The sequence below is a fragment of the Lethenteron reissneri genome, chromosome 51 (genome assembly GCF_015708825.2).
Source record: "Lethenteron reissneri isolate LAM-NWPU_2019-01 chromosome 51, ASM1570882v1, whole genome shotgun sequence".
NCBI classification, from domain to species: domain Eukaryota; kingdom Metazoa; phylum Chordata; class Hyperoartia; order Petromyzontiformes; family Petromyzontidae; genus Lethenteron; species Lethenteron reissneri.
In genome coordinates this window covers 4,430,014-4,451,205 of record NC_083829.1, presented here as the reverse complement: position 1 = coordinate 4,451,205, position 21,192 = coordinate 4,430,014, and the positions used below count along the sequence as shown (strand labels likewise).

General features: G+C 46.8%; 1 protein-coding gene across 1 annotated transcript in view; it reads right to left on the bottom strand.

The window, feature by feature from the left end:
- Nucleotides 1-21,192, bottom strand: part of LOC133355407 (membrane-associated guanylate kinase, WW and PDZ domain-containing protein 1-like) — a 325,885-nt gene that overhangs the window by 15,223 nt on the left and 289,470 nt on the right. Inside the window, 9 exon segments of the mRNA XM_061572686.1 lie at nucleotides 3,129-3,273; nucleotides 3,546-3,689; nucleotides 5,882-5,945; nucleotides 9,720-9,804; nucleotides 10,594-10,779; nucleotides 17,615-18,179; nucleotides 18,181-18,249; nucleotides 18,251-18,456; nucleotides 19,235-19,427. Coding sequence (XP_061428670.1) covers nucleotides 3,129-3,273; nucleotides 3,546-3,689; nucleotides 5,882-5,945; nucleotides 9,720-9,804; nucleotides 10,594-10,779; nucleotides 17,615-18,179; nucleotides 18,181-18,249; nucleotides 18,251-18,456; nucleotides 19,235-19,427 — 1,657 coding nt within the window.

Below are 21,192 nucleotides of genomic sequence, written 5' to 3'. Positions count from 1 at the left end.
CCAAAAAAAATTCGCATAAAAATTGAAAATCGGATGGCTTTAAAAAAAAAAAGTATCGTGTGCTCTCTTGACAGATTCAAGGTAGTTGCGAATACACTGTAATGTTCAAATTTCTATGGCAAATATTTAAATTCTAGGCGGTGATCAGTTCACCAACCACAGAGAGATGACGGTGGGGGGTCTGGCTGAGTCAACCATGGCTGGGAATTTAACTCGGACGCTCGGAGGTGGACGTCTAAGATGCATTCCAATGAACCAGAGGCGTATTAAATTTCGATTCAAAGCTTTCGTGACTGCAGGGATTCATCTTCTTGGTTCTTTCGGTAAAGTCACGTAGAAGGGAAGTAATACAATAATAAAAATAAAACATAATAAAATTATGTTTTAATTTTATTTTAATTTTAGTAATAATATAATAAAAATAAAACATAATAAAATTATGTTTTAATTTTATTTTAATTTTATTATTTTATTACTTCCCTTCTACGTGACTTTACCGAAAGAACCAAGAAGACGGAGGCGTATTGTTGCGCGTGTCGATCCCATCTTTATTTACAGCCTCTTTGGCAGTCCACTGCCGAATGAAAGCCTCTCCACGGGGGTTGTTTGATCATACTTCAGCATGCTTTGGCGAGGGGGGTGGAGGGGGTCCAGGAATACTCGCCACTGATGTCAGCCGTGTACTCTAGGTCAAGGTTGGCTTCGTACGGTGCGAAAGAAGTTGAACAGACATACATACACCGGGTTCGTCATGCAGCAACGCTAACCGTTACACCGCCACCACTACCCCCCAATGCATCTTTAGCATTGCATCAACAGTCAACCGGCTCGAGTAAAATGAGCTTCAGCAGTAAGGTGTTTAATTATGCGACATGTAAACAACGGAATTGATCTTATTTTCAAACCGAAGCGATGAGTAGAGAGCAATGATGATGGCTACTGCAGGCACTCGGAGTCTATGTCAACTCTCCTCCTGTCTCCTGCATTGGAGAGACATTTGGGGAAATGGCAGTAGATGTATTTATAAAGATGTTATTATATAGCAGCAGTGAACGCGGAAAGGAGTTTGAAGGTGAAATGAAACCAAGATATGTATGAAGAGGCAAGGCCATGCATTTCTCATACAAGGGGTGATCAGTTATAATCTGTGATATGACAAAACTTGTTCAATATATATTTTACATTTTTTCATCAGTCACATATTACATTGCACCACTAACATATGAAGGCAAGCAGTGATGTATGAGTGCACAGCAGTTGCCACTACGCACTGACAATTCCGTGTATTGCATTGGGGAATGGCAGTGAAACGCTTTAAATAACTGCTTCTCATTTCTCCATAACCCCTTGCTGTCCACCACACATCAGCACCCCTCTCAAGTGAATTAACAATAACCCCAAGTTGGTGACTGGGCTAAGGTAATCACACTTGTTCATGCAAGTGCAAGCCCTTTAAGTTTCGATTTAAAGCTTTTGTGACTGCAGGGATTCCTCTTCTTGGTTCTTTCGGTAAAGTCACGTAGAAGGAAAATAATAAAATAATAAAAATAAAACATAATAAAATAATTCTCACAACGTTTCGGCCACAACGCAAGCAGCCGTCTTCAGAAGGCAGAGTCTGCCTTCGACAGACCTGTTCTTCACCTGAAGACGGCTGCTTGCGTTGTGCCCGAAACGTCGTGAGAATTATTTTATTATGTTTTATTTTTATTATTTTATTATTTTCCTTCTACGTGACTTTACCGAAAGAACCAAGAAGATGCAAGCCCTTTGTTAAGTTCAGCGCTCGTCATTGCAAGGCCCGCGTACCACTGGCGGCCCATGTGTGGCCCCTGAGGTGCGGCCTCCGACAATACACAAATGTGAAAACATCCCCCATCATTATCATCATCGTGCTGCCAAACCCCCAATGGTCTCAGATCGGTGGCGGGCCCTCACACTGATGTTGTCTTGTCGGCGAAAGTACCCCCCCCCGCCCCCCCTGAAAATTAGTGAAGAACACTACTCTTTGGTTCTTTCGGTAAAGTCACGTAGGTGAAAAAAAAAAAGTATTTTTGTGAAATTTTTTTTTTCAAATGTCTTTTTTTTCACCTACGTGACTTTACCGAAAGAGCCAAAGAGTAGTAGAAAAAAAAAAGTTTTTTTTTTTCACCTACGTAACTTTACCGAAAGAACCAAAGAGTATGATGGATCCTTGCAGTCACGAAAACTTCAAATCTAGAATTAACCCTGGGCTAGTTCGTTGCACCTCAGATGACCACGGTTGGCTACGTACGGTGTAGAAACAAGTTGAGCGTGCGTACACGCAAGCCCCACGCTCGTAGGCGAGGGCATTGGCTCCCTGTGGTGCCGGCTCTGTGCTCTGACATGCGCACCAATCTTGGTAATTATTCGGCCACCTCCCGGCATTATTCCCAGGACTATTTACTGGTAGAGAATTTAATTCCTGGCTGGGGTCGTAACTTGCTGTTGGATGCTTGTGAATTTGAATAACGGTTCGAGAGGTCAGCTCAGTTCACTAGTAAATACTCATAATGTAAAAAGAACGAGTGCTCATTTGTAGGAATTCGGTCGGCATCCGGTTCGAGGTATGCGCTGATCCACGTTGTTTTCCCCACAATCCACACAACCTGGTGTATGTTGAACTTCTTTAGCGCCGTACGGAGCCAATCATGCTCATCGGAGGTGAGATCTCCACATATATACTCTTAGTTCTTTCGGTAAAGTCACATAGGTAAAAAATGAAATTAAAATTAAACAATAAAAATCACGACGTTTCGGAGGCAACACAAGTCTCTGTCATCAGGTGGGACCGTCACAGCCAGATTAGCTGCATCAAGTTTATAGTTTGTTGTTAACAAGGGGGACATGAGGGAACGTTCCGTACAGGAAACGTGACGCGCAGGCAATGGGTCAGGATCGAACCCACGACCTCCTGCATACCAGGCGAGGGAGATGACATCTTGCCAACGCGGCTTAACGAGGGGACACAGCACAACAAAGAAACGTGGACGTTCAGGCAATGGCCGCCATGATGCGGTTTGGTGCGGGGTGTGGGAGGTTGGGGGGGTGGGAGGGGGGCGGGGGGATGGCAGTGGAACAAAGTTTGAGAGAACAACGGAACGTACCCCCACCGTAGTCGGGCACGAGGCCCGTGCCCCGCTTGAGAAAGAGATGCACGCGGCCGCTGCTGTTCTTGATGAGCTCGATGGCGCGGGCGTGCGTCATGTCCTTGGTGCTCTCCCCGTCGATCTCGATGATCTGGTCGCCGACCTGCGTTGACCCGACACGTCAATAAGCGTTTATCAAGATTTTTTTTTTTAGATTTAAAGGTGGGTAAGCTCCAGTGGCTTCTTGACATCGGTTAAGGAAGAGCTACGCAAGCACGTTGTTTGGCACGACGTCCGGCGTTTCGCTCCCACGCGCTTGGAGAACACTCAACTCGGTTATTGAATTGAATTCAGAACGTCGCATGCCATTCCGAAACAACACGGGGCACCATCACGAAGGCGGCAATAATGTACTCCCGATTTACGTGACCTTACCCTCAGCTTGCCGGTGCGTATGGCTGGGCCGTCCTCGGCCAACCTCAGGATAAAGAGATCCATGTTGTACTCGTGGCCACCACGCAGGCTGAACCCGAATCCCTTGAGGCCCTTTTCCAGGTCTACAGAGTAGTACTCTGCTTCCTGCACACCGGCGCACGGGACACAGGACGCACGTTCGGGAGTTTTATCACTCTGCAGTCACTTTTCCGAGCGAGCGAGCCAGCACGCAATGCACGCCACGATCGATTCGGCGCCGAGCGACGGCACGAGCGCGATGCTGCGTGAAAACATGGCGCTTCAGCAGCGCGCGTGCGTTGGCGTCAAGTCGAGTCGTCGCGTCTGTCGTGGTCGGCGCCACGGAGAGAGGGTTGCCGGCGAAATTCCACGTCGTCTCGATAATTTATGACGAGAGACGATATCGAAATGGGACCTTTTTTTTGCCAGTATCAAAGTATGAAATAACAAGCATAGGTCTTACCCTTTCTGGATAAAAGATAATACTGTCGACTTGTAGTGCGCCGCACACCGTTTGCTCACTCTCGAAAAGCGTGAGCAAGGGTTGGTTTTACACTCGAAGGGGGTGAGCAAACTCTAAAAGAGAGTGACCAAACGACTCCTATGTCCAAGGAACCAGACGAGCGGGAAAGGCAGCCACAGGCAGAGAGCCAGTGCCAAAACTCCCCCCGCCTCCACCCCCCAAGCTCTGTGGTCCTCTACATATGAAGGTGTTCTCGGCCAATGAATGAGTGTTTATCATGAGTGGGAGGAAGCCGGAGTATTCAGAGAACACCCATGCACGCGAGTGGGTAAGTTCTCTATCCTACACGGATGGAACAGGTGCGGTACACATTCCCTGTACCGCCTTCTCCTGGTGAGCCAGGCTACTGCGGCTTCCTTCTCGACGCCGACGGGAAGGGCGGTTCGCACATTTGCGTGCGGTGAACCAACCAACCCTCGCTGCTGCCTCCACGGTGCTGGATTATAGGCAGCCACGTGCACAACCGCCACGACCGCGGCCGCCCCGGTTGGCCGGCAGTCTCTCCATGTGTGAACAAATGTTGGCCTCACACAAAGGGGAGAGGAGCTCACTTGATCAATTCCAGAGGAAACATGAGCCGCGTCAACCCACTGACTGGGATTTGAACTGGTACCCTGCTGATCGTGAAGGTCAGCTCTCTTGCAATTACGCCACTTGAGGACGGTGTTTGATATTAGCTGGCCAGGGCATCACGTTGTGATGACAGCTAAACTAAAATCTTTACCTGGTCTCTCATCCTAACATCAGACCAATTTCCCTGGTGTGGTGAAACATTTCCAGTTATTGGAAAATATGGACATGATGATATACGATTAGTTCCCCATTGCGCTATACAAGATTCTCTGAGTGAGATATATATAGGTATATTTGTAGTGTTATATAACATATTAAATGCCAAATAAAAGTATGTTCTCATCTCAGGCAGATAATTAATTTTTTGCACTTCACTTATTTGTAGAAATTGAATTGTTAGCGAGCGTTTTTTTTTCTCATTTGATGCCAACATATCGAAAAAGATTTTAACACTTAATGGATATACATTCACTCCGATACGATCGTTTCACGAAAAAAGTTAAACCCTGAATGTTGTGCAATCTAATATAAACATGTAATTTGAAAAAAAAAAACACGAAAGCATGCGTTTAAAACCGCAACTCAAAGTAAAATGGACGTGTGATTTTTAAGTTTTAGGATGTTGTAATGAGTAGAATATCACTCAGTTGAAATGGAGACATATATAGCCAAAGTGCAGCCTTATCATATTGAGGATTAAATTTCCATTTAAAGCTTTCGTGACTGCAGGGATTCATCTTCTTGGTTCTTTCGGTAAAGTCACGTAGAAAGGAAGTAATAAAATAATACAAATAAAAATGACATTACCGAAAGAACCAAGAAAACCAAGAAGATATTGAGGTATACTCTTAGTTCTTTCGGTAATGTCACGTAGGTAAAAAAAAATGAAATTAAAATTAATAAAAATAAAACAATAAAAATCACGACGTTTCGGAGGCAACACAAGCTTCCGTCTTCAGGTGAAACCGTCACAGCAAAAAAAAAAAAATGTATTGAGGTTTGGCAAGTGCTGTCTAGCGAGCACCCATGATGGGCAACATGGCAACCAAGGAGTGTGGGTGGCCAGCACCACGCCCGGCCGTCTTTGTCTCCCGAGTGGCGATGTTTACTACACGCCGCACCTGGTACCCATTGGAGGCCGAACAACGAAGCTGCGGTGAGTTCAGCATGTCGTCAAAAAACTAATTAAAACGAATTCCAAGTCACGTAATTCAAACCAGACCTGTCCAGGGTTCATGTCGGGCTTGATGTCCTGCCTTCCCCGAACTTCAAATCTGTCAAACAAACTTCGGGAGGGTGAAATAAAAAGATTTTAATACAAAAACATTAAGTAAAAAAACATTACATCAGAAAGCTAAAAACATTACGACTAGCATACCAAACCAATTATAGCGCACACACGAGACATTTCGCAAGGTTTTTCTTGATTAGCCTTTCCATATTTTTACAATGTCCTCAATATCTCAACTCCAAGCATTTTAGTATTCACATGTCATAATTCCATAAGCACAGCGTGATTACAATGACACCCATAATACCGACATACAGTGAAACCTCTCAAAGTCGTTCCAAATGCAGGGCAGATCTTTTCCAGTTGCCACTCTGAATATTAAAAGGTTTGTGTCTGTGACTCAATAGCTTAGCCGTTAGGTAACTATTCATTTTCCAATAGAAAAATTGCTCATCAGAAAAATTTTTTTTTAATATGTAATTCTCATCAAGGCCCCATGGTGTAATAGGCAGTCTCCAACTCCAAACAATTAATACACAATTACAAAGGTTTATTTACATTTACCTATAATGCCTTACAAAACGAAATATTGGCAATTTTATATGTACACTTTAAAAAGAAAATACCCGAAATTTGAATTCGAGTCCCTTACCATCACCGTGAATGAAATGCGAAAGGGCTGATTCAAGATTTTATTTAGTTTTGTTATTCAATATATCGTTCAAAATTGAGATGGGGCGATTGAGCGAGTGACCGAGCGCACGGTGCGTGAGCATCGTGTTCAATGCGCACAGGTTCACCACATTCTATACAACTGTAATGGGTTCCGGAGACACTTTGTAGATGCAACTTCTTCATTACAATACACCACTCCAACAGTCCTGATACACTGTTACAGCCTAGGGACACAGCCTATTCCTAGCATGCCTGACACTGGCTACGCTCTCGGGTCCTCCGGCTACAATTACCCTAGGGGAGGCTACCTGACCCGACCCAGCCAAGGTGCGGGTCTAGACTCTGGCTTCCTCGGAACTCGCCCTCACAAGGACGTAGAGCCGGGAGTCCCAGAGTCCCACCACTGGCCCGCACAGCGTCCCGGCCCTTATAAGGACAAGCGGGGCGAGGAGGTCCAGGGTCCTAAGCTGGCTGATCTTGGGTCTTGAGCTGCGACTGGTCCCGATCGGCTGGGGAGGTCCCCTTTTATGCCCCTTTGCCCATCGAGGGGTGGCGTTGCGTGGGATCGTAGATCTAGCACTGCCGTAAGCGTGGCCCATCTACGGCACTACACAGCAGACTGAGCACAGTATGTGTACATTGCTTTAGTAATTGCTAGTGCACACATGCAGGTCATCTCCTACCACACCCAGCTTAATTATCGCATGGATAGTATTCTGGCTGAATTGTTATAAAGAAACGTACAAAAAAACGCGTGTTTATTATATGAGATCTTTCTTGCCAGGATCAAAATATAAGAATAGGTTTGACCCTTCTGGCAATAAAACTGGCAGTTAAGATGTTAAAACACTAAACAGAAACCTTTTGCAAGGAATCATGTCTGCATTAACCGCACGTACTTGCGGTCAACATGCAAACAAAAGGCATGCTCTCATAATAGATGGCATTGTCTTTGAAACTGATTGGGCCACACCAGGGACAGCTTTCTTTAGAGCCTCGTCTCAAACAGTGTTAGACCATTGGACGCCAAAAGGCAACCAGCGTTTCTTAACACCTGTTTTATTGCTGAAAGGCTTAAACCTATTCTTATGTGTTTATTACATTTGAAAAAGAGCCCAGTACAGAGCACAAACTGTGATGCGGGGAGGGCGTGCAGAAATAGGTCTTGAACTCAGGACTGAAATAGTAACGAACTCACACATTTTCTTTACGTGACAAACCTTAATAATTGTCCTTCAGGTGGTGGCCGGTTTAATGACACATTTATATTTAAGCGATCTAACCCCCCCCCAAAAAACCCTTTATCATGAACTCTGTGTCTCCTGGGTTTAGATGAGGGAGGCGACTAGGGTCACTGCCCCACACATGTAGGGCAGTGAGCGGGGTACATTGTATTTTCATGTGGGGAGGGGAAGATGAGGGTAGGAAGAACTTAAGCAAGAGGACAGAGGGAGCGGGGGGAGATGTTTTAGAGAATTTATTTAGTCGATTGTTTTTCCGGCTTATCCCAAAATTCTGGATTCGTCAGCCTAGCTCTGAGGTTTTACTCTCAGCCCCAATAGTTTATGAAGCTAAAATCATGAAGATAACCACATTTTTTTACTTTTGTGGCATACATGAAATCAGGAGTACATTTCCAGACACTCCGATAGGATTTTTTGCGTTAATTAATTGGCCTGAGAGTATCTGTGCACAGCGCGATATATTTGTCATCAGCGTAAGCTCTCGAGAGCTGTGACCCTCCTTGCAAAGAACCGTTTACATTGGAACACCTATTGTAAAAAAAATAAAAAGAGCATTAAGCAACAGCGGTTTTCATTCTCCCCGCTGGCTCATTAAACTTTACGCTTTAAAATGATGGAGCAAAGAAGGGTACGCTTGGAGTGTGCGTTTAAAAAAAATGCAAACATTTAATGAAGTAGCGCCACTCCGCGCGACAGTCTGCAGGTGTTTAGCTGTTGCGACGAAAGGCCACGCAGACAATCTATTGGCAATGGGATTTCATCCAATTTCGTGTCGTTATTTTTTTCCGCGCCCGTAAACGCACGCGCGAGAACATTACGTCTTTTTTATAGCAAAAATAAAAAAAAACGAACACGGAACGGTTGAAATTCGGGGCATTCGTATTTTACCGCCTCTGCAGGAGAACGCTTCAACTGTGACTTTTGTTACCTTGGCTAACGGTGGAAAACAATTGAGTTGTGCGGAAAATGTTCTGCTTCGTATCATGGGGCCTTTTTTGCCAGTAGGAAAAATAAGAAGAGGCGGTTTTTACCCTTTCTGGCAATAAAACACGTTTTAAGACGTTCAAACACCAAATAGAGACCTTTTTGCAAGGAATCAAGTCTGCATTAACCACATGATACAGCTGCTCACTCCAAGCTATAAACGCTCTAAAACATGCCTTGTCTGTGTCCTGTTCACCTTGTTGGCGTTCTCTGGTCTGACACTGGTGAGACAAGGTCACAGCGAGGGCCGTCTCAGATGCAGGCCAATCAGTTGCAAAGACAATGCCATATTATCAGAGCATTTTGTTTGCATGTTCACCACAAGTACGTGTGGTTAATGCAGACTTTATTTTTGCAAAAGGTATCTATTTGCTGTTTGAACATCTAAACACCCACCTTTGTATTGCCAGAAAGGGTAAAAGCCTATTCATGCGTGCTGAACTTCTTTCACATTGCACGTAGCCAAACCGTGCTCATAGGAGGTGCCCGCGTCTCTTTTGCTGCAATAAAAATAATCGGTCTCCTTTTCCAGACGGCCTGTGTTCCTCTTTTCTGTGCAGAGGTCAGCATCAAGACGCTCCCGAAATCCAAAATTGCATTGCATTGTTGTGGGTTTTGCATCTCCCCGTAAATGTACCCCCCTCATTGAATTGCCCATTAGCGAGTGTAAACCATGTCGCAATGATCACACTCCGAGCAGAAAGCCACCAATTACAACGCAGGTTGCCACCAAACCCTGAGCGCACAGACGCATCCCTCCGTCGGTGTGTGCCGAAACGTCCAATAAACTGACCGCATCGACGCGGCGTAACGGCGGTTGTACGCTGGTTGTACCAACAAAACTAACAGTTGTCCGTTATAAACAAACGAGCATGATAACGAGTAGGCCAATAGCTATAGAGGGACAAAACAGAGAACACAATTACCTTCCCTCTTGGGCAGTCGTTTGGTTGTTGGGCGCAACGGTGGCAATCTTCTCCGCGTTCACAAGTGACGGCAGCTTTTGCGATTCTGTGCACGTCAAACAAGCATCGGCAAAGGCATTTAGATGCGGCGTAAACGGCGCGGCGTTTAAAACGCATTGAAAAGCCAACATCCGCGTCGTTGGATTTCAAAATTACTTTTAAGGTCTAACGAGAAGTACGGTGCATGCAACCTGCATGCACAAGGCAACTTCGTAATTTAAAAGTGAGCAAGCGATTACCGGCACTTGTGAAACTACTTAGTTTCAGCGCGCCTCTTGGTTTTTGCATTTCTGGCCTTCATTTGCGCAGACGAAAACACACTTCTGGGTAAACATGCAGGTGGCATGCATCCTCATTGCTGCCTGAAGCGAATTCAACCTATTATGCCTGGCAATGTGATGCCAGCAGGAAGGCAGTACAGCAAGCAGGGGAAAGTCGTAGACACTCAGTGAGGCTTGGAAGGTAAAGAACAACCGCGTGAAACAATTTCGTTCGCGCGCTCAAGAGGGCCTCGGAGTGGCACTCGTCTCTCTGTCAGTAACCCTGAGCCAGTTGTGGAAAGTCCACGACGTTGCCACGGTTTGTTGCCAATCTCTTCACAGGTCATTCGCTGCTGTCTCCCAATAAAAAAGAAAACCAATGGGGCCGTTTCAATCCCCGCCGAGATTTATCGCCGGTTGACGCTCGACCAATCGTGAGTTGAGCGGTGAAAAATTGAATTTCCCATGAAGGAGGAGGAGGGGGGAATATTTTCGTAATTGAAAGAGCGGCGAGCACTAACTACACGACTCCTCTCGTTGGCAGCTCCCGGCTCGCCAGCCGCGTGCGGATTTACCGTCCGGCGACGAGATGCAGAGCGTTACGCTGGTCCCTGAGTCCTTGATGAGGTTGATGATGTCGGCGTGCGACAGGCCCTGGATGGGCTGCCCGTTCACCGACAGGATACGGTCGCCCACGCGCAATCGGCCGCACCGGTCGGCGGGGCTGGCCGCGATGATGCGACCTACCAGGTGAGGCATCCCTGAGTCCACCCACGCGTGCACGTACGCGTACGCACGCACGCAACGGCGCGGCGGGAGGAGGGGGGGCAACGTGGGGGAAGGGGTGGAGGGAGGAGTGGCGGCGGCGGAGGTGGCGGCATCGCGATGCACCATGGGGAAATGGGTGGAAAAAAAAGGGAAGATGGGAGGTGGGCCATGGAAGATGCGTTTATGTCAGCGTGGCGCAAAAACAAGCAAATAAACGGAGCACAAATATATGTAAATAATAGAGATGGCATAAATAATAATAGCAATGTAAAATGAGTTAAACTACTCAGGATGTGACACACATTTAAATATTGGATAACTACGAAGACAAGCCACGTATTAATTTGAAAACGATCACCAGTGCTTCATAAGTAAAATAAAATAAAAAAATATATATTTACAGACTACGGTCCTTAGTTTTAGCATAGTTTAGCTATAGGCCTTAGTCCCTTTGTGAAGATGTGATAAATATTTAGATCATATTTGGATAATATTCATAATTAGAGTACCGTATACTTTCTGAAAACACCTGAATGTAATCAATGGCTGTTTTCCTTATGACTATACAACTTCAAGAGTAGACTACGGTTAACTGCGCTTGAATTTATGTTTTGCCTAAATATGCACACGCACAAATGCCTCTGAATAAAATCGTTACATTAAAATAATTTACAACTGTCAAATAATTGTATATTTGTATTCTTAGTACATAATTTCGCCTGGAAAATCCCGTGAGCTGGAACATCTCATTTGCATGGGAGTCCAGGAAAATTGGAAAGAGAGTCAAACAAGAAAGTGGTACAACAAGTCATGCGAGACTCTCAGGAAAATAGTTTTGAGAGCGAGACTTTCCTGGCTAAAGAATGGATTTTTTTCTTCTAAATCTATTTAATTAAAATACGCCAAGTCATCGCAAGGGGCTTCTCTGGCATCTTAAATGCATTTATTTCACAAGTTACAGATTGGCTTGAAGAATTACTCATATTTAAATACCGCACTGGGCTCTTTTGGATATGTTGAGTCAGGGCGCTCGCATTTTGTTGCAATGAAAACATTAAAAAAAATAGACTGCACTTGGGTCGTGCCAATTGTGTGGCAGTCGTGACAAACAACAGTACATTCAGGGCCATTTTAAGAAGTGCTGCAAATCTGAAACTAAGGTGCCCATGAGAAATCCGTAAAACGTTCGCAAATTCAAGCAGACATTGTATGCCGCTCAGTTTATCGTGCCGCATTAATAATTGATGACGTTTTCAGTAAATTTCTGATAAGACACTATAAGTAACAAATTATACAATATTAAAGTTACGCAATAGAAGGCAGTTGACCGTAATTATACAGTATTTTAGAAGGAACAATGGCTAAACTACCATCTAACTATAGACAAATGATGAATGTACAATTTTATTAAAATGAAATTAAGAAAAAAACTACCCAATAACGATTGATATAAAAAATAAATGAATGAAAGTTCCAAATAAATTAAAAAAGAAGCAATGAAGGCTGGCTGTGAGTCATGTGGGGATTGGGAGTCGAGGGTTAATGGTACGGATGCCGTGAGGATGCACTTCTGTGCATGTATGAAGAACCTTTTTTACAGAGTGGCAGAGAGCAATTCTTTCCCACAGTGTCAACAATTTAAGCGAGCAAATACACTCCATCATTTGCGGGAAATATCTGGAAGGGACAATACAGTTTAGCAGCAACGGCGATAAAAACGCAATGGCACACCACGTGCTGTGATGTCACTTCCTGATGGAATGAGTGCATTGCCAAGGGCAGAGGAGTATGGTTGTCAACCATATCTCCTCCGATTGGCTTCGCACCTCCGATTAGCACGGCTGGCTACGTACGGTGCGAAAGAAGTTAAACGTACATAATTTCATTCATTGCCTTGATCAAGATCCGGATTTCATCAAGGCCCTAAGCCTGTTTGTTTCACCACCACTCCTCGCCAATGCTTTTTTCTCTCCGCCAGACCCATGCAGCTACCGTGTAGTAGACACGCGAAACCTTCGAGGTCTGCCTGAAAAGTGTCCCAACATCTGGAGTCGTGTATTTACTACTTTTTGTTCACGAGGTAAAACCCAATGAGCTATTCGCTCTTTTTCAGAGGCGACCTGGCCACACACGATAGCTCATTCAAGTGGGTGATATCATCACGCGTGGGAATTTATAGTTGCAGACAAATAATCTAAACAAATGTTATTTCTCAGTGTTGAGGGGCAAAGCCGGAGGATCCTGGAGAAAAATCCACGTGGCCACCACAGGGAGAAAGAGAAGACACGGACTCCAAATATACAACACGCATCGTCAGGCTCCGGGATTGAACCCACGGCCTCCTGCGTACCAGACGAGTGAGATAACATCTCCTCGCCCAGGAAGACTTTTAGATTTCCCAGGAGAGCTGCCTAAAAAAAAAGGAAAATGATCCTAGCAAAACCAGGACAGGTGGCAATCCTTACGGGAACCATTGAACGTTATGTTCCAGCCATATTTTTATTGGCCAGTAAAACAGCCGTATCTTTATCACATCGATGTACGTCAAACTAGTCATAGTACGATTTTACAGAGTTTGACAACGATGCAAAAGGCTCCCAGAGAATAGTTTTTTCCCGTAAAAAAATTAATCGCCGTGTGAACCAGGCTTTAGTTATTAAGGTTACGACTAAAAAGCCAGAGCAGAGGTTAACTGAATGAAATTAAGTTTAACACGTAGCAGGCTTTCGCGATCCAATATTATTCATAATAAAGGTTTTTGGGTTAGATCGCGTTACTTATAAATGTGTCGCAACCCTCCACCACCCGACACGGCCAATCAGTAAAACATGTGTCACGTTGACAAAGACAAATAGTTCACTACTTTAGCCCACCGGTGTGTTGAAGAGTGAATCCACAACATTTACAATTTTTGAGTACTGACGTTTCACTGGTAATTACATCCAGCATCATCGGGCAATTTGCCAGAATAGTTGAAATGAAAACTATCATTTCAGGACAAGAGTACACGGTTATGGACCCATACTAGTGTGGCCCAAAGAAGCTGCCAACTACATACGTGTGCAATCAATAAAAGCTTCTAAATATAAAAGCATATGCATCGTCCGTCACTTAACCACGTATGTCCAATGCAAGGCTGATAACGACCATCAATTTACAGAGAATTTTACTGGTTTCAAAATAACGACACCTGCTTTACTAGCCATTGGCAGCGTTCCATCTTTTTTTGCACGGTGCCATATGGTTGCCTATCAAGTGACAAGATTACGGCGTGGCCGGAGGAAACGGGCTTGATTGAAAAATGGCACATTTGAAGCCCAGGGGCCTCACCCAGCGATAAACGGCGCAATCGATATCGCGATCGACACCTGCCCCGCTCGCGAGCTGACCTTGAGATGGTTTCAAACATGCCACCAGGGGGACGGAGGTGGGGAGGATAACGGAGAGAGACATGCTCACAATGCCGGTAACGGCGATGTCGAGCAGCGGGGATAAACCACTGCTTGCGGATGAGTCGAGTTGAATAATGGTGCGCTGGACGATCGGATTGAGGGCGGGGAGACTAAATTCCCCCTCCCTCTCTGACTGTCGAGGAGAGTTGGATGGCTCCAACGTCCGATGGAGATATCACGAAAGCCTGCGAGCACAGTCCTTGCAGTACATTTCATCAGAGGCGTTTCACGCTTCAGTCGGCTCTACGTGCTCAACGACGCACATGACGAATGCGGTTTTCGCATGTAAATGTTACGGTGAAAATGTATCCAACATTTAAAACTTCGTAGTTTTTTGCTATTTTCTTTGAACCTATCTACGCGACTTTATTCTTTTGAGGTCCAACGTTATTAAACATTAATATTTCTTGTGCATAAAAAGGCTTGCATGGGAATTCTCAACGATGCCTAACAGATGAAAAGACGCAGTTCTTTTCGTGGCGAACGAATTTAGCATCTTGCGAAGCCAGCAGCAATATTTTGTTGCAAAATCCTCACTGCTCATGACACCGCAAGAAAGTCGAAAGCAGTGCAGATTTTTGTGCACAGCTGAAAAAAAACCGAACAAATGGTGCTGGATAATATTGGCTGGGTACGCCAAGAGGCTGATGAGCTGATATGTCTATATTCCAATGTGGAGACAGAACCGAGGCTGAGGTTACCATTTGTTGGAGGTCATGGACTAAGCACCGCTCTGCAGCAACATGGGTCTCCATGAGCAATGAACTGCTATGCCTCGGAAAAGGCAATAGATGGCTGCAATAAGCCAGCTCAAGTGATGTATTTTGTATTGCACTACAAATACATTTCATGTGTTGTATAAGGATGAAGGTAAATAACATCATGTGCAAGTCCGAAATAACTTTCACACCGGTTCTAATTACCGTATGCATATGTACACGTACATATGCATACATATGTAACCATACATACTTTAGTGTGAAACACTGTGCTAATCTTTTAGATTTGCCATGTGTACGTAGGTGAATAAGGATAATTATACATATCCATATTCCTTTATTTCGATGTAATGTTCAGATGTGCATTCCCTTTAGAAGCTTTGGTTAATTTTAATCAATCTTCATGTGCATCGTAATAAACGCGAATTTACCGCGAGTTCTGTAACGCTTCATCATTTTAACGAGCGCAGATTAAGGTACCAAATGTCTTTCTAACCCAGAGCTGGAAACACCTGGTGTCACTTGGGAAAAAAAATAACAATTGAAAAGTGGTCAAAAACTCCATCTGCTGCCTATCGTCAGCAGACCAGGCTTGGTCGAGCCTCGTGATGCAATTATAAGAGCTCTAGGTGGATTAATTAGCCGGTCGACAGCTACTGTTAGCAAGACGGTCTGCAATTGGCTGTTGGCAATCGGCTTAACTGGTTCTTTCTTATTTTATCACGGCTATGCGACGACATCTGTCAGTCACCACACTCGCGGGATCACTGCTTGGCGCGACTGGGTTAAAGATCCACGACCCACAGACAATAACACGGCTCATCCTCGTGCGTGGTGGGGGGGGGGAATAGGATCTTAATGAAATGACGACTCCAGATGACTGAAGTGATTGACAAGAGCTTGGCCAAGCCCAAATAAACTTGACGACGCATTTTCAGCCGCCATTTATGAATTCGCTGACGCAAAAAGGCTCGAGAGATGAATAGCGAGAGGATAATTGATGCAGGATAACCGATTTGCTTTGGAGTATTTTTGCGTTGGCATTGATGCTGTCCTCATTTCATCAACCCATGCCAATAATGGGCCCTTGTTGCCAATTGGCAAAAAAATGTGTGATCGTTGCGAATAAGACATTTGACGGCGAAGAACGGGAGTCTTAATTGTGCGTGTTAATTGAGATGAGGTGAGGTGGGCGCATAGCGTAGGGGTCAGAGGTCTGAACCAACAAGAAACCCCAAATCCGATTTAAAAAACTGTGAATAACTACGAATTTAAAACAACAAAGACAAAAACCCCCCGTATAGCCTGAACAGACTGCTGGGGCAAGTGCTGTTGGCAAGCACTTATGAAGGCCGGCACGGCACGCGAAGGGGTGGGTGACCAGCACCACGCCCTGACCGACTTTGTCTCCTCGGTAGCAATGTTTACACACTGCACCAGGTACTCATTTGAGGTCGAGTCGACCTAAGGGGAGGCAAAGGACCGGTTCAGATTATCGTCTTTGGTGTTGGCCATGAGCGGGAATCGAACCCGGGTCGCCAGGTTTGTAGCGGAGCACGCTAACCGCTGTGCCACTACTCCCCCCCGAAGTGGCCGTGACGTCATGGTCTGAACCAACAAGAAACTCCCCCGGCCACTTCAGGGTGGATTTCCACACAACTCTCTAAATTTTACCAGACTTGTTGGGTCTTTCTCTCCCCCTGCCCCCGCAAGGTGGATTTCCACACAGCTCTCTCATTGACATGCCAATTTCTCTGCTCCAGCAGACCCACCTCTCTCTCTCTGCCCCACCCCCCCTCTTTCTCTATTTAAGGCCACGACACAGAGGCATTGGGTCTCTGTGTGTCTATGTTGTGTGTCTCTCTCTGTGTGTCTCTGTATTGTCTCTCTCTGCTTGTGTGTCTGTCTGTGTGTCTCTGTTGTGTGTCTCTCTCTGTGTGTCTATGTTGTGTGTCTCTCTCTGCTTGTGTGTCTTTCTGTGTGTCTCCGTGTCTGTGTTTAGTCTCTCTCTCAAATGTAGTTCGACCTGATGACGACTGCTTGTGTTGCAATCGAAACGTCGTATTCTATTATTTAATTTATTTTCTTTCTACGTGACTTTACCGAAAGAACCAACGCGCAAACTCAAATCTGTAAATAAATACGAATTTCAAAAACGCACACGCGTGTAAAATCATTCAGAATTCTGTCAAAGTCAACTTCTCAACGCACGGATATCGTGCATCGCTAGCTGCAGCGTATCAAATAGAAAGTTTTTTATCTCGCGATATAACGCTGTGGGGGCACAATTTGAAAGATATTCGGGTACAAAAATGTTTGCGGCAAATTATTTCCTAAAGCTACCCCGTCTACATTGTAGGTGGTGATGCGAACGTTTGGGTGAGACACAAGAGTCCGTTACCCGGACACCAGGCACTCTGGAGCACATGAGGCACACCTGACTATGATCCAATTCGGAGGATTTTCCCAAAGCGGCCCTTGTCAACAGCCACCTGGTACAAGCATGGGTCAAGGTGACATGTCACAAACACTGTATGTTTACATGTCGCCACTGCGCAGAGGGATATTTTTTAGCCGTGTTGCAGCCAGAAGCCATTTCCTCTAAATCCGTTCACCCGGTTACGGATCCGCTTCATCGCCCGTGCCGTCATGCTCACCCACGATGGTGCCAGCCTCGGGCCGGCTGAGCGACGACACGATGACGAAGCCGAAGCCCTCGTTGTCGTTCCTCTGGATGGTCACGTCGTACGTGAGCCTCCCGACCGACGACGGGAACCCCTCCGTCGAGATGACAGCCGCCGCCGCCACGGCCGCGGCCGTCGCCACGCTCGCCCGCGCCTCCCCGTTGGCCGCGCCCGCCGCCTCCGGCAGCGTCCTGGCGCCGTCGCCCGCTCCTCCCGGCGCCCCTTCCGACGCCCCTTCCTGCGCCGCGCCCGCCACCGCCCGGCCGCCGCGCTCGAACTCCTGCAGGCTCGGGTGCAGCAGGCACGGCTCCGACGCCGGGTTCACGCCGGCCGCCCTCGCCGCCCCGCAGCCGTCGTACGCCAGGCGAGACGCGAGCGGCGAGAACGTCTCCGGGAAGCAGCCGCCGCCGTTGTCGCCGCCGCCGCCGTTGCCATTGCCGCCGTTGCCGCCGCGGCCGCTCGACGTGGAGAGGCACGGCGCCGAGCCCGGGGCGCCGCTGCTCAGGAGCGGAAGCGCCGACGACGCCGGCGCCATCCCCTGCTCCGAACGCCCGCCGCAGGTACGGGTCCAGCACGGGCAGCGGCGGCGGGGGCAGCGCCGGCGGCAAGAGGGGGCAGAGGCGGCGGCGCGGCGCAGAGAGGCGGCGGGCCGCCGATGCTGCTGCCGCTGCCGCCGCTGCCGCCGCTCCCGCCACCACCGCCGCCGCCGAACTTGAGCTTGCGCATGAAGGCGGCCGCCTGCTCGATGCGCGGGGAGTTGTGCTGCGACGCGGACGACGAGGAGCTGCAGAAGCCGCCGTGCGCCTCGCCGCCAACTGCTGGACGGGGCGACGCGACGTCACCGGGGTGAGTTTCGTTTCAGCGACTGCTCATCCGTAGACCGATCGCGTCAGGGAGCGTAAATCGTCGCGCGAAACTCCGGGCAACCTCGCAGCGGTGGCTCCCGGCTATCCATCGAACATAGACGGTGGCTGCGTCGCGCCTTTTCAGATGCGCTTCTGCGGCCGTCTGGAACGCTCTTCTTTTCCGACATTAGGAAAGCCACTCGAGCGATGCACTAGATTGAAAAGTTATTTATTTTGAACTGCTAAAGAAATGGCAGAAATTCCACAATCCTTTCTATAGGATGACCATTCTTGACTTGCTGCAGAGTGGAAGCCCTGTTCTTAACACCGGGCCGAGTCAACCCCCCTCCCCCCCGCTGATTTGTGTTTCACAACCTCGTGAATGTGAGCAGATTCGATTGCGTCACCTACCAAAAAAAGTGTGTGTACGTGTGTCGAACTTTGTATGTAGCCAACCGTGATAATCGGAGGTGCAGGGGGCAAGGACAAAAAACTAAACACAAAAAGGGTGCAGGAACCCTTGTTGGGAAACGCACGTGTAGCCGTTTAACAGTATTTGGCTGCGATAAATTTCCACATGATAAGCCACTTTGTTGAGCTATCATTTGCGGCCAGCTCGATTCTGGGTAAGAGCTGCGTAGCTCAGTGAGCCTTACCTGGTTAAATAAAAAAAAATAGTTTAAAAACTATGAAAAAATAATGTTTAAATGGCCCGATTTGGCCTGGATCGCACCACCTGCTCGCTTACTCGTGGGGATGACGGGCCGGCGGACCATGAGCTGCACATGCCCGTTGCGTGCGGCGTGCTGCATCAGAGCGATGACGTGCCGGTGCGACTTCCCCGCGACGATGGTTCCGTCCACGGAGACCAGCTCGTCCCCCGGGCGGAGTCTCCCGTCCGTGTCGGCCGCCCCCAGCGGCACGATGGCGCCAATGTAGATCTGGGTGGGGCCATGGCGACAACAACAACAATGTAGATCTGGGTCGGGCCACGACGGCGACAACAACAACAACAATGTAGATCTGGGTGGGGCCACGAAGACTACAACAACAACAACAATGTAGATCTGGGTCGGGCCACGACGGCGACAACAACAACAACAATGTAGATCTGGGTCGGGCCACGACGGCGACAACAACAACAACAATGTAGATCTGGGTCGGGCCACGAAGACTACAACAACAACAACAATGTAGATCTGGGTCGGGCCACGGCGACAACAACAACAACAACAATGTAGATCTGGGTGGGGCCACGGCGACAACAACAACAACAACAATGTGGATCTGGGTCGGGCCACTTCGACAACAACAACAACAACAATGCAGATCTGGGTCGGGCCACAGCGACAACAACAACAACAATGTGGATCTGGGTCGGGCCACGACGACAACAACAACAATGTAGATCTGGGTCGGGCCACTTCGACAACAACAACAATAATGTGGATCTGGGTTAAGCCACGGCCACAACAACAACAATAACAACGACAAAAACTTTATAAACAAGAGCTGCCCGGGTGGGGGGCGTGCATGAATTCTACACCGCGGTGTGACAATGATTATTATACACGCTTGTATTCCAGTTGTGCGATATTATTATTATTATTGGAATCATGGCAGATGCGGGTACCTGAAGCTTTTTCTTACTATGTTTTCATTGCTTTTGTGCGTTTACTATGGCATTTTATTATAATTTTGGTTCATTTTTTAAATGTATCATTCTTAATGTTGTTTCCATTGTGCCAGTCGCTTCATTTAGTCCTGTAAAGCACGTTGTATTGCATTGTTTGCACGAATTGTGCGACATAATGTTTCGATTTAAAGCTTTCGTCACCGCAGGGATTCATATTCTTTGTTCTTTCGGTAAAGTCACGTAGAAGAGTAATTATCAAATAATAAAAATAAAACATAATAAAAATTCTCACGACGTTTCGGCCACAACGCAAGCAGCCGCCCTCAGGTGAAGAAGGAGCACGGCTGCTTGCGTTGTTGCCGAAACGTCGTGAGAATTTATATTATGTTTTATTATTATTTTATTATTTCCCTTCTACGTGACTTTACCGAAAGAACCAAGAATATAAGTAAAGTTTCATTGATCCTGTCAAGGAGCATAAACAATCACGCAAACTTGAGTCATCCTCGCAGCAGCAAAAGCGGCTTTGGCTAACCCGCTTTCAAATGTGGCTTCTGCGGCCGTCTGGAACGCTCTTCCTTCCAATATCAGGAAGCCACTGGGAGCTACGCACTTTTCAATCTAAATTGACGACTCATTTCTTTAGAACTGCTTTTTGTGTTGAGCTTGTTGTCCTTCCCTGGCAGCTCCGATTAGCACGGTTGGCTTTGTACGGTGTGAAAGAAGTTCAACGTGCACACGTAAACACAAACAGAAAAGAAAAAGAAAATACTGCGGTGTGCGGTACGTGGAACGCAGACTCGACGGGAAGGAGACATCACGCCGCAGCGCCTCTCCACTGCTCCTGACGCAATTCTCTGGCTTCAAGACCACAACGTAAAACAATCTTTGTTGCTCTACATCAACATCGGCCGTACTAAGAAGAAAAATAAGATTGGCATCACGTGAAGGATGATAAAAAAGCCAGATTTCTCACGGTGAGCAGTAGGTAATGTCAGATAATTACTTTTGAATTTACTTCAATAGGCTTAAACCACAGTTGGGTGGCACAACCGTATATGCTCCTATTT